Raw genomic sequence first — 13320 nt, 5'->3', positions numbered from 1 at the left:
TCTGTCGTGTGTTTCTTTGCAGGTTCAAAGACAGTCAGACCGCCATTAAGGATGGTGACTCATATGTGATCCATGAGAATGGCACACTGGAGATCAGTGTAGCCCAGCTACTAAACAGTGGAAAGTACACCTGCATTGCCACCAACAACCTGGGGATCAAGGAGAACCACGTCTTCCTGGAGGTTAAAGGTCAGATATGGACCAATCACAGCTCAGACAATAAGACTAATGGTTCGCTTGTTAAAAATACTATTATAGCTCATACGTTATATTTTAGGCCCTTATAGCCATTAAGTTATGTGGCCATCAAGCTGTACTGTTTTTCCCTTCATCCTCCAGAGCCCACCCGTATCCTAAAGCAGCCAGAGTACAAGGTGGTGCAGAGAGGAATGAGCGCCATGTTCGAGTGTAAAGTCAAACATGACCCTTCCCTCATTCCCACCATGACATGGCTCAAAGACAATGGAGAACTGCCAGATGATGAGAGGTACAAAAGAGCTTGAGATTATGCTCACAGTTTTAAATCCAATCAATTCATTTAATCTCCATCTCCTCCTGTGGAAAAATTATAATTATCTTGCTTGGTTTTAATACTCTCCAGGTTTGAGGTGGACACAGACAGTCTGACCATCAAAGATGTGACAGATGTAGATGAGGGCACCTACACCTGCATCATGAACACAACCCTGGACCAGGACTCAGCCAGTGCCATGCTGACTGTTGTTGGTATGTTCACACAATGTGCATTAGAAGGGGTTTGTGAATTCAGTCTGTATTTGTATTATCCTCTTTTTCAAAACAATGGGGTGAAACATGATAAATTACCTGACTGTACTGACATTTAACAAACCAAAATTAACAAATGAATTCTTTTCTGTCCTGTTTTGACTGAAACCCTTTTTCAAGCTCCAGTTGTATTTGAACAGAAAATCAATTTACCACAGAAGTTTTCCTGCTTTTCTTCCATCTCTAAAATGTCTAACATCTAACCCTCTTCTTGCACTTTACTCTTGCTTCTTGCTGTCACAGAGGCAACTCCCACTCCAGCTATTGTCTACGGTAAACAAGCAGTGTCGCATTTTGTAGCTTTCACCATCTTCAGTCATGAGTTATGTTTGTAAAACCTGTAGCTTCCATTTTGTCATAACATTTATTTTATGTGGACTGTGCTGTTTAACATATTGCACCATGTGACAATTTAGTCTCATTTAATGTAGGGGACCATTTTAAAAGTTTCATTTTACTGTTAAATCACTTAATATTTGAAAAAAACAAAACAAAACCAAACCTCAGCCTCTGCATGGCCAAGATGCACCCACACAGGTGCTTTCACTTATCCTGATTAGACCTCTTCTCAGGACTGTGTTGGCGTATACAGACTGGGCTTGATTGGCATCTCATTCTCTGCTCTGGCAGCCTCAGGTCTAATCAACCAGAAGTGACAACACCTGAGATTCGTGACTTTTTTTTTTTTTTAACAAACCACCTCCTATATTTTACTGAATGAAGATATTAAAATGAATATAAAAGTAATATCTTTGCCCACAGTGGTCATAAAGCACTTTCAACTTTTTACCTTTGTCATGAAATATGAGAAGGATGTAAAAAAAAAAAAAAAAAAAACATAAAATAAAAATAAACCAGCCTTGCTTTCAAGGCAGCATACTTGCCTCATACACCCTTTGTTACCTTTTATTCTAAATTTAGGAGCATTTAAAAAAAAAATCTTAAAGTCCAGTCTTGATCCCAAAGGCTACTATATTCTTTAAAGTGAATCACCCTACACCTCATTTACTGCCTGTTGTTGTGTTTTTCAAAAGTTGTAAATGTAATCACCACAGATAAGAGAATATTTTTTTTGTTGGTTCTGAACCCTTCATTGTGTTTGCAGAAAAACCCGACCCTCCATCAGACTTGGAGCTAACGGACCAAACAGAGAGGAGCGTTCAGCTAACGTGGATCCCTGGAGATGAACACAACAGTCCCACACAGAGTACGAAATGTTCACTGCTGCTGCTGAATCGTTTCTGTAGCAAATCCCTCAAAATACACTACATCTGTCCACTGCCAAACTCTAAACTAGACATTAGTCAGTGACAACAAAAACTGATTTCCAAGGTAGCTGGCACGGTGCGCCATGAGTCACCACGGCTAAAAATACAGAGAACATGTTGGTTTATCCCAAAGAAATTATAAAGAAATGTTAGTCTACTCTTCAACAAATTCTTAAACTCTGAATCTTTTGTTTTTCCCCCAGAGTTTTTGATCCAGTACGAGGATCTGCTCCACCAGCCCGGAGTTTGGATCAACCTGACCGAGGTCGCTGGCACTAGCACCACAGCACAGCTAAACCTCTCTCCTTATGTCTACTACTCTTTCCGAGTGCTGGCTCAGAATCGCGTGGGCCACAGCGACCCCAGCCAGCCCTCGCGTCAATACAGGACCAGCCCCGCAGGTAGGGAACACGGTCGTTTTCCAGGGAGCGTAACGAAATGTTTAAATATTCCGAAATATTCACGGATTGAGCTTTGATTCCTTTGTTTTCCCAGCTCCTGATGAAAACCCATCAGATGTTCAGGGAGTAGGAACAGAGCCTGGCAACTTGGTCATCACCTGGACAGTAAGCCATCTTTAATGTCTGAATGTTTCAGTGTTATTTACCAAAATTTACTAAATAAAATGACTCTTTGTTCAGCCACTGACAGGATTTCAGTCCAACGGACCTGGTTTGGAGTACAGAGTGCAGTGGAGACAGAAGGACATGGACGACGAGTGGTCATCAAAGAACGTGGCCAATGTTTCCCAGTTTATCGTGTCTGGAACCCCCACCTTTGTTCCGTACGAAATTAAAGTTCAAGCTTTGAATGATTACGGCAGCGGACCAGAGCCTGAAGTAGTGACTGGGTACTCCGGAGAAGATTGTGAGTAAACAGACTGTTGCTTTTTCCCTTTAAAAACACATTTAGTCAGTTTAAAACTAGTCAAAATAGACTAGTTAAAAAGTTGCCATTTTGTTTCTTAGGAGGCAAAAATTCACATTTTCCCCCTTCAATCAACATTTTAATCTATTATATTTATATTTTGTCACTTCATGGTTTTTGTATTTTTTTATTATGTCATTACTGTAGTGACTTGAAACTGGATCTTGACTGACTGCTTCTGTTTCTGTTTGTTTTGCAGTTCCTGTGTCTGGCCCTGATAGTGTGCAGGTCATGGTTCATAATGGCACGCTGGCAGAGGTACACTGGGAGCCTGTGTTGTCCCCTTCAGTCAGAGGAAAACTACAGGGATACAAGGCATGTCTTGACTGTTGCTGCTTTGTGTGACAAACCTCATGTTGAACATGCATGAACACATTTAGGAAAGACCCTCCCTCTCCCCTCAGCCCCTTCATTTCAGCATGTGACCCCCACCAGTGTTTTTTACAGACTGAGCCAAAGTGAGGCCTATATAAAGCATACACCCCACAAAATGGCCGACTGTCAATTATCCAATGAGGGGTTGACACGTAGAGGCCAGCCTCTCAGGATGTCCTGCCTTAAACACAGAAATGCCAAAATAAAAGTTCAAAGCACACGGCTATAATACAAACTGTAAATGTAATCAACAATATACAGTCTGACAGAACGAGGAAATAAGAATAACAAAAGAAAAACTCAGTCTGGATTAGTGAAGCCATGAGTTGCATTAAAAAAGAACAGAAGAGTTTTACTTTGGAATTTCTGTGTTGGTGGTACAGCTTCCTTAGAGATCAGCCATCTATGTGTCTACCTCTCATTAGATAATTGGTAAAGAGGCGGCTATTTTTCAGGCCTGTATGTAAAGGCAGTGCTCTCCTTTACTCTGTAAGATGCCTGCTGAGGGTTCAGTTTGTTTTTCCTGCACATTTACTGTGCAGCTTTGCATCCTGAAACAGTCAAGCTCCATAAGGCTCTTGGAGAATGTTGTGTATGACTGTGTGTGCAGAGCGGTGTATCATGCAGCAAGATTACCAGTTAAACCAGATGTATCTTAGTAACTCTTTAAATGCACCAAACTGAAAAGCTTTATCCATAGTTCTCTGCTGCTTTAGTCTCTGATTACTGCTGCAGAGTGAAATGCCAGCACACAACACTGTAGGCTGAGGTTACTGCAGAAAATTCAGAGAAACTATAAATAGATTAATGAATAAATTTGTTGTAGCCTCATTGTGAAAGAAGCATTTTATCATTTACCTTGAATTTAAATGCCAATAACATTAAAGAAATTAAATGGACACTGAGAAATGATTTTATTGAAGACATGAATTTATGTCTTGTCTAGGTCTGTACTTCAGTCTACAACATTAGCTCTTAAACCAGGCTTGAATTAGTCACATTATCTTAAAGGTATTACCAGGCTCACTCAACCCACAACAAACACTGCTTTTCTGAGGCTTCTTTATTAAACACTCCTCTGCTGTGTGATACTGCGAAACAGAAACGCATCAGACTGAAGAGTAACTCTTCTCCGTCTCCTGTAGGTGTACTATCGTCGTGAGCGGGGCTTACATGAGACAGAGATGGACAAAGATCAGCAGGACCAGGTTCTGACGTTCAGTGGGAACCGTAGTGAGGGGCGTCTGCCGGGCCTCCAGCCTTACAGCCTCTACAGCCTCTTCATAACGGTCCTTAATAACAAAGGAGAAGGGCCTCCAAGCACCAGCAAGACATTTGAGACGCCTGAGGGAGGTGTGTATGCCTGGAGTTGACTAACATGGTTCTGCAGGTCCATGAGCTGCTCTTTACTCAGTACATTGTGTTTGCAACAGACTGACCATGGTTCTGGTTGTGTTTTCAGTCCCGGGGCCGCCTTCTTTTCTGAAGGTCATCAACCCTGGTTTGGACTCTCTCACTCTGGAATGGGGCTCACCAGTGAATAACAATGGACGCCTCACTGGATACACACTGAAATACCAACCAGGTGGGCTCACCCGCTGCCTGACACACTACCTGCAGCATTTGTGAAAAGGAAAAAACTATGTTGTGCATTCCTAACTCCATTGTTGACCATTTCTCTGCAGTCAACAACACCAATGAACTGGGCCCGGCCAAGGTCATGAGCTTTCTAGCCAATGACACCACGGTTACCCTGGGCAACCTGAACTCCAGCATGCTGTACAAGTTTTACTTGAGTGCAAAGACAATCAAGGGCTCTGGCCCCATCATCACAGAGGAGGCCTTCACAGTCATGGACACAAGTGAGTCCAGTCTACACAACAACAACAGCAGTTTCACTGTTTAGCATCAAGTGTGGCAAATACAAGCACAGAAAAGGTCAAAGTCTTATATCAGCAACCAATGGTCAGAATGAATCCCAGATATTAGAGATGAAAAGTACAACCATGAGGCTCTACTGCATTCCTCACTTCACCCCCTCTATCTCTTTCTCTTCTCTCTGAAGCTCGTACTCAGCCCCCTGTAGAGACGGGCAAAGGTAACCCAAAGTCTGCCACTGGAAGTCCCTGCATGCTAATTACAACATCAGATATAATTAGCTTAACATTAGATATTTGTATTTATCTTACCTTTCCCCTGCATGTTGCTGAATTAGCATGTCTGCAGACTCTGTGTGTAAATAAATAGGATTTGAGTGTGAAAGACTTCCACGGCACCTGCAAGCAGCAATGCTTGTGTCCTATTCAGATAGAATAGGCTGCATTTACTGTAACAGTGTAAAATATCTAGGGTTTTTTCACATTAAATTTAGCTGTGCTTGCCTCCTTTTGTATGAATATTAAACCTCTCGCATGATGCTTGGGAATGTGTTTGTTCTGATGCAGCACTAACACATTTTATTCACTGACTGATGCTATAAACTGATGGACTGTGTGTATATATATATGTGAACTAGAGTTTGATTTGAACCATATAATATGCATGCTGCAGTGCTATGATTCAGAGTTTTTTTGGGTACCACGCTGAGCCAGGTGCCTAATTTAACTCTGAATCTCAGGATTTAGAGGTGGTTTGACTCAGCATGTCAGCAGACAATTTCTCTGTAAACAACTGCTCTGGCTACTGTGGTGTGTGTGTGTGTTGTCTCACTCTTCTCCATGTTCTTTCAGGCCCCACAGAGCCCCCTCACCCAACCTCCCCCATCACTCAGTCTCTGCATCCCCCGTTTCACAAGGGTACAAGCACTCCCTGAGTCCCCCCCTACTTACTGTACCTCCACAGATATCTACCTCCAAAACTCAGTGCTGCAAAAATGATCCATCTCAGCAAATGTTTAAATCTAACACAAGAGAAAAACTGGTTGAAAAGAACACAATAATACACACCTCTGTGCCGTGAATCAGATGAGATACTGTAATGATATAAGGAAAGACTATCATGCCACATTTCACAAGTCCTCACTGAGATGGATGTTTTTTGTTGCAACTATACTGTATAAACTGGCCTGTGTCTGTATATTGTGGCAGGATCTAACACAGCTCTAATGGTTCTCTTATTTAACAAACTCTGTACCGTGGCAAACTCTACAACTGTACGAGATGGGAGAGAGAGCTAACTAAACTTAATCTGTGGCCTGTGTTTCTGTTATTCTCTAACTAGTAAAACAGACGTTGAGGAATTTTTGTAATCAACTGGAATTCAGCTGCGACAGCAGTTTGATTTTTGTTCATATGATAAGTTAATTTCCAGGAATGAGTGTTTGTATGTAGTCATAGAAAAACTGAATTATCTGAACCTTCACACTTTTTTCTCTTGTGTGCTCAGCGCCTCCTGTAGGCCCTGCGTTTGGCACAGTTAACACGTCTGTATCGGAGGACAGTGCAGTGATCAGTTGGGAATACTTTGGACACCATAAGAATGTATATGTGGAATATATTGTAGAAAACAGTAAGGCTTCACTTTGTATTTTCATCCATCTCCAAACTTATCGCTCAATCAATCTGATCAGCGCTCAAATATCACCATTCAAATGATTCTTCTCAAAACCTCCTTTCCCCTGAATTTCATTCTTCTTCATCCACAACTCCACTTCTAGGTAAAGACGACTGGAAAAAGGAGTTGGTAAACAGTTCACACTCGCATATGCTAAAAGGTTTAAAGCCGGGGACGTCCTATAAGGTGCGTGTGGTAGCTAGAGACCCGGCTGACCCGACGGTCCACAGCACAGACGAAGTGGTGGTTACAGTGCCAGGTGAGGCGGCATGCCTCAGTGTGTCAGCACTGTCTCACCTGCATTCAGACATGAATGTATGGTAGTGTAGTTTCCTAGATAGTGTACAAGCATGTCAGACGTCATCAAGTTGGTCTGATGCATGTTACTTCAAATCATCCCTGAGGTCCATTATTTTACTGTCGTGACTTTTACATTCTTTCTTTTTGTCATGTTCTCTGTGCCTGAACGATCATGGTGCATTAACCCATTTTTAAAATTCCATTTCAGTGTTTACAGCCTCTGTTCATCTGTGTTGCTCAGCATGAAGAAAACAGATTCCACCATTTGAACAGCCTGGATTTACATTTGGACTGACAGTATCTCTCTCTCCCTTCCTTTTTCTTTTCTGAACACGTCCAGCTGTGCCCAGCCGGCAGGTAGACATCGCCACCCAGGGCTGGTTTATTGGACTGATGTGCGCCATCGCTCTTCTTATCTTGGTCCTCCTCATAGTGTGCTTCATCAAGAGGAACAAAGGTGGCAAATATCCAGGTAACGCATGCATTAGTATGAGCTGTGATTTCAAGAATTTGTGACATGGGCGGAGATGAAAACAAAGCCTGTGTAATCTCCAGTTAAAGAGAAAGAAGATGCTCACCAAGACCCTGAGATCCAGCCCATGAAGGAGGATGATGGGACATTTGGAGAATACAGGTGAGAGAGAATCTAACATGGCTTTCAGGATACAACAGTGAATGAGATTTCTTATTTTCATTCATGGTGTCCTGACTCGACTGTTTATATGTAGAACATTTTGCCAGGCTGCAGAGACACTCCACCCCCCACCAGACTCCATTACCAAACACTCCATAGAGGCAAGGCAACATCCACAATACTCTGTGCTGATCCTAATAACAACCAACTCGCATTGTAAACCAGCCATGTAATAAACCAACTGTATACAATGTGAAACATGTCCATTTTAACAAGTCAACTGTGTTAACTCAACATAAGCAGCAGAAACTGACATTAATAGTTGTCGTCACATTTTCACCATTTTTCTAGAAAGATTAATTCTGACTATTTTTAACTATTAACGTGGATCCCATTGTGCTTTAAATGTCTCCATGTGCATGCTTTGCCGTGAAAAATTGTGAAATCATTAGCCCCTTCTAAACAGCCTGTACAAGGCGGTAATGTCGCGCCGTTAGTCCACCTCGCCGGGTTGTATAAAATGGACAAATATAGAATCAGGTGGGGGGTGGGTGGGGTCTTGTTCCAGCAATAAGAAGGCAGCAGATCAGGGTGGCATTATGCAAAGCAAAACCAGTATAATGACTGGTCTTAACCTCTGTTTAAAAGGGGCTAGAACCTGTGTCTATGAAGAGCTCATAAAAGAACCTACACTCATTATGGCTCATGAATTCATGTGTCCCTCCATTTTTATCTTTTTTTGGGGGGGGGGTGTTTAGGTCTATGGAGAGGTAAGACGAGATGCGGTAAAAAAAAGAGCATGCAATTCACCCAACCTTTAAATCATGTTCTAAAGCTGTGTCTGACTCAAGAGAAACTAAAAGCAAAGAAAACACACATCAACTGACCTGATTTACTGTGTCATCGCTGAGACAGTCGGCACCATAACCATAGTTACAACATTCAAACTAAACTTCAACATAAATATCACTGCTTTTACTTCTCTGGCTTCCCCACATTTAATTTAATTTCTGTGAAACTCAGATGCATTGAGCAGAGATGTGACATGAACAGTCTGATCCTAACTGTAGAGCTTGCATACTACAGCATTAGACCAGGGCTTTTTTGAACAAATGGAGCATAAAGACAGGATGTAAATGGTAATGACTTCATCTTTAATTGCATTTTTGATTACTGCATGTAAACTGAAAGCATATTGACTGAAATGGTTTTGGACGTTGCATTCAGATGCAGGTACAGTACTGCAAAGGACTGAACGGCACGCATTCGCAAAATCCTCCTTAGCAGTGGTCACTAACCCTGAATCTTCCACTACAGCACTAACACTGTAGATCATACTAGAAAGGCTACACAGCTGAGCTGCTCCACTGTACAGTACCGTTAAATATAATGTACCAGACTTTCTGTTGTCGTGCATTATAAGAACTTCTCTATTTCTAATGGAAACAGCGAGTACTTGTGTACAGGTTTGCACATTTGTAGTGTGCCTGAGCAGAACCAGACAAAAGGCAGCATAAAAACATGCTGCTGTGACACAGTGTATGTGACAGGGTGCAGTTGTGCAGTGGAAAAGCCAGATTACTTATATGTAAAATGCTAATGCTTGGATAAGCCTGTTGTCTGTGTGGGCGCTCAGGTTTCTGACCACTGCAGAACCAACTGCATCAACTGTTTTCTCAATATCCTTCCATTAAACCTTTCTACAGTGACACAGAGGACCACAAGCCGCTGAAGGGCAGCCGGACGCCGTCCAACGGGACGGTGCGCCGTGACGAGAGCGACGACAGCCTGGTGGACTATGGGGAGGGCGGGGACGGGCAGTTCAACGAGGACGGCTCCTTCATCGGCCAGTACAGCGGCAAGAAAGAGAAAGACACGCACGAAGGCAACGAGAGTTCAGAGGCCCCGTCGCCCGTCAACGCCATGAACTCGTTTGTCTAACGAAAGGAGGGGGGGGCCACTCCTTGTCACCCTCGCAAGTGTGACCACCATCTCCCGTGGTGGCAGTTGCTAAGGTGACAGTCGTTGTGGACACCTACTTTTTTCGCCATGGTGGCGTCACTTCAGTGGCCACGGCTACATGTCACCAAGACTGCTGACACGCCCTCATCTCCACACCCGCCAACCCCTGTCACACTGTGACCTCCTGACCAACACACACTCAACATGGCAAAGAACCGACACCACATCCCACCCCACCCCCATGACCGTGGGAAGAAGGCGTGAAGCGAGGGATGCGAGGATTCCAAGAAGAGAGGGAGGGAGAGAGGAAGCAATACAGAAGAGCAGAAGGAATGTACAAGAAGTATTACCACTCAGACTGAGCAGGAGTGTGGCCAAGTGTGTGTGTGTGTGTGTGTGCTAGTGCCATTTAATCTCCTTTGCAAACATACTAAACATAATGTATCCAAATCTATATTTTATCAAAGTACAGTACATGACCCGCAGGCAGGCAAATATGCATCGAATCACATCCACAAACATCTGCATGGAGTAAATCATGATTCTGTGAAGCGTTTCACCATCTTTGTGTCAGGTGTTGCAGAGGTGAGCTGTGACTGTTTATGGTGCACGCCTACTCGCGACTGCATATGACTTTTTAACGTTTCTTTTGTTTTATTTTTCAGAAAGTGTTAAATGGCGTATGTTATATAGAGAAAAATGGCAGCGGTATCTTTGCTGCTGTGAAATGCGTGACTCAAAGCAGAAGCTAGCATATGGCTTTTTGAGACAGACGAACTGTTTGTACATATGTATTAGAATAAGAAGCTATATTTCAAGGTCAGGGATGTCCATTTGTAGTCATTGGAAACCTGGCTAGAAACACTTTAAACTCAGCGTTCGCTCACTCCTTATCACACCAGCCAGTCAGCCACAACTCCCACACTGATTTGGTCTGTTTTTAGCCTCACGCTTGCTCTTTTCTTTCCTGATCTGTTCCTTTTTTTCCTCTTTTTTACACCGAGCCTATGCTTCTCGTTACTGAGCACTAACTTGAACACAAGTGGAGATGTGATTTGATCCAGTGTCACTGTCAAAGTGCTTCCACCCCCTCTACCCCCTGAATCGCGGCCACTGTGCACGCCTTTGTGTCAGGGCGATTGTAAACTGCTACCCCAGCGTCGTCTCAGAGCATTTCCACTTCCTGTATGTGCTGTGTATGCCAGCAGAAAAGAGAGAAAAGCTGTTGCATGTGGAGGTTCACTGAGTGTACACGTGGTAGTTTCTGGATATTTAGATGTCGATGATCGATCGAGAACCTCTTAGCATGGTTTCTAGTGCCTTTTGTAGAGAACAGTGACTTAGATCCATAGTTACATCCGTCTTCATGCGAAGAACAGAACTGGGCTCAGTGCAGCTCATATACTCATACAGTCCATTCAAAATACCACCTACTTGATTTAAATGAATGAGGCTGTGTGAGTGTTCAAAACTACATTAAACATCTGTGGAAAATAAGCTCCACAGGATTCTGATGTTAAGGAGCTTGTTCATAGGGGCACGTTAAATCTAAGGCCCTTCATTGTGAACCATGTGGTCACTGAGTATTGTGAATCATCCATTATTCATTTAAAAAAGCCTCTTTAGAGTCTCGTTATAGGGTCCAGGTTCCTACACAGGGTGTAAAATGATTTAAAAATGGATTTCAAAAATGACCTTTTTCACGCTGGCGTTGGTGGTGAGGAATAATTTCCAACTACAGATTGTTACGGCCTCTTTGACAATCATGTCATCCAGCTGTCATCAGCCCATTCGGTGTAGAAACAGAAATCACACCATTCCACCTTAAGGGAGGCTGAGTAAATGCGTAGGGAAGCCTGAGGTCACAGCATGAGCGCCTGACGATGTCCCATGTACTCATTTCAAACGTTCTCCTCCTAATTCATTCATCAGGAGGAGGAGCCGCTGCTCAGCAGCACTAAACTACTGCCAACCTACTCACCAGGTAACTGCCAATGGGAACCGAGACTCACTCTCTGGTACAGACTACAAGAATGGGACTTCCTGTTACTGGTAGCACTTAGAAAAGAAGGGGGTCGGAAAATTTGCGTAATGATACTGAATGTGGAAACAAGTGTATCTGTTAATGTGAATGAAAATATTGCTTGTTTCACTGCAAAATGGTAAACACACTGGTGACTTTGGTTTATGCATTTAACCTTATATCTGTGTATGTTGTCACGTCCCGAGCGCAGCACTCAGTGAGTTTTCTATTACTGTAAATGAATGAAGCTTGTGTGTGTGTGTGAGAGTGAGTGTTTGGGGTGCATGGGTGTGTGTGCGTCTGTATGTGTACGTGTGCGTGCAGCACATGCATGCTACTATGTTAAAGCGTGCGTGATGTATACTATCGCTTTCTATTTCCATGGCAACAGTCTATAATTCTGACGTGTGTCGAGCAGTCAGCAGGAGATTCCAAACTTCTCCAAACTTTTTTTTTTTTCCAAGAGAACATTTCCATGTCTATCATAACTTGCATCAAGTTTTTAGGTTGCCATGTGTCAGCTTTCCACATGTAGATATTTTTGTTGTATTTTGTAAATAACGGCTTGAGTTGATGCGTAGATGCGTTGAGGTCAAAGGTGAGAACGTGACCTCTGCTGCATTATGGGTAAGAGATGGCTTTGTGTGAGATGACTATTTAGTTTTCACTCTTTATTTGCTGTGAAACTTATTTTATTTCTTTTTATTATTTTTTAAACTCGTCAGGTGAATTTGCTCAAATGTTTAGCCTATCAGGTATCAAAGGAGATTATTTAACTTGTGACTGAGCTCTCGTGACACCTGTATTGTTTCTGTCTCTGACCGTTCATGCACCTTTTTTCTGTATTTTTTATAAAAAGGCACACACTTAAACAGGATTCATCATTTCAAACTAATTCACGCTTCTAATTTAGGGCAACATCCGGCATCAAAACTGTTGCTCTAAACTAGACATCTCCTGAAACGGACTCGTCCTTTTTAAGAGTGTGCACTTAAAAAAAAACTAAACTGTAATTTGGAGCATTCAGAGCCGGCATGGACAGATTAGCGGACTGGCACACTGCAGTGTGAATACCATGTTCTAGTGACTGGTGACCATACAGTAGGATATACAGTATATGATATGATATATGACATTCTGGTTAATGTTGAAGCTACATGAGAAGCATGAAAGGCTGTCAAAATGGTTTACTCTACAGTATAATATTGCAAAATATTTTGTATTTTAAATGAAGTTCTAAAAAATGAAATAAATGTTGGTTTCAGGATTTCAGTTCATTCCTGTTTTTCTTTTTGTGGTCGTGTGTGTGTGTGTGTGTGTGTATGGCTCCACCTAGTGTGTTAAACCTGTCACATAACCCACAAAGATGTGTGTGGTTTTATCTCAAAAGGACATTCATCTAAAAATATATCACACAACTGCTTTGATGCAAATTAAAAATGGACTTAAGATGCAAAATGTGTCACATGCATGTTACAGAGTACATTGTCCTT

General features: G+C 42.4%; 1 protein-coding gene across 7 annotated transcripts in view; it reads left to right on the top strand.

Moving 5' to 3' along the window:
- nrcama (neuronal cell adhesion molecule a) overlaps window positions 1-13094 on the top strand; it is a 44302-nt gene extending 31208 nt beyond the window's left edge. For 2 of the 7 annotated variants that reach the window (XM_018685175.2, XM_018685174.2), the window contains 18 exons: window positions 23-189; window positions 340-487; window positions 602-726; window positions 1892-1993; window positions 2258-2455; window positions 2550-2620; window positions 2696-2921; window positions 3181-3296; window positions 4502-4709; window positions 4819-4941; window positions 5042-5218; window positions 5422-5454; window positions 6086-6151; window positions 6741-6863; window positions 7012-7167; window positions 7549-7680; window positions 7764-7842; window positions 9549-13094. In XM_018685175.2, the coding sequence (XP_018540691.1) occupies window positions 23-189; window positions 340-487; window positions 602-726; window positions 1892-1993; window positions 2258-2455; window positions 2550-2620; window positions 2696-2921; window positions 3181-3296; window positions 4502-4709; window positions 4819-4941; window positions 5042-5218; window positions 5422-5454; window positions 6086-6151; window positions 6741-6863; window positions 7012-7167; window positions 7549-7680; window positions 7764-7842; window positions 9549-9783 (2485 nt within the window). In that variant the 3' untranslated portion in view covers window positions 9784-13094. Of the gene's footprint in view, window positions 1-22; window positions 190-339; window positions 488-601; window positions 727-1029; window positions 1060-1891; window positions 1994-2257; window positions 2456-2549; window positions 2621-2695; window positions 2922-3180; window positions 3297-4501; window positions 4710-4818; window positions 4942-5041; window positions 5219-5421; window positions 5455-6085; window positions 6152-6740; window positions 6864-7011; window positions 7168-7548; window positions 7681-7763; window positions 7843-9548 lie in introns of all 7 variants that reach the window. The other 5 variants (XM_051077642.1, XM_018685176.2, XM_018685179.2 and 2 more) reach the window with 3 other exon arrangements.
- The last annotated feature ends 226 nt before the right edge of the window (window positions 13095-13320 follow it).

The sequence above is a fragment of the Lates calcarifer genome, linkage group LG18 (genome assembly GCF_001640805.2).
Source record: "Lates calcarifer isolate ASB-BC8 linkage group LG18, TLL_Latcal_v3, whole genome shotgun sequence".
Lineage (NCBI taxonomy): Eukaryota > Metazoa > Chordata > Actinopteri > Centropomidae > Lates > Lates calcarifer.
Note: the sequence above shows the minus strand (reverse complement) of the source record. Positions and strands in the feature narration are given on the sequence as shown.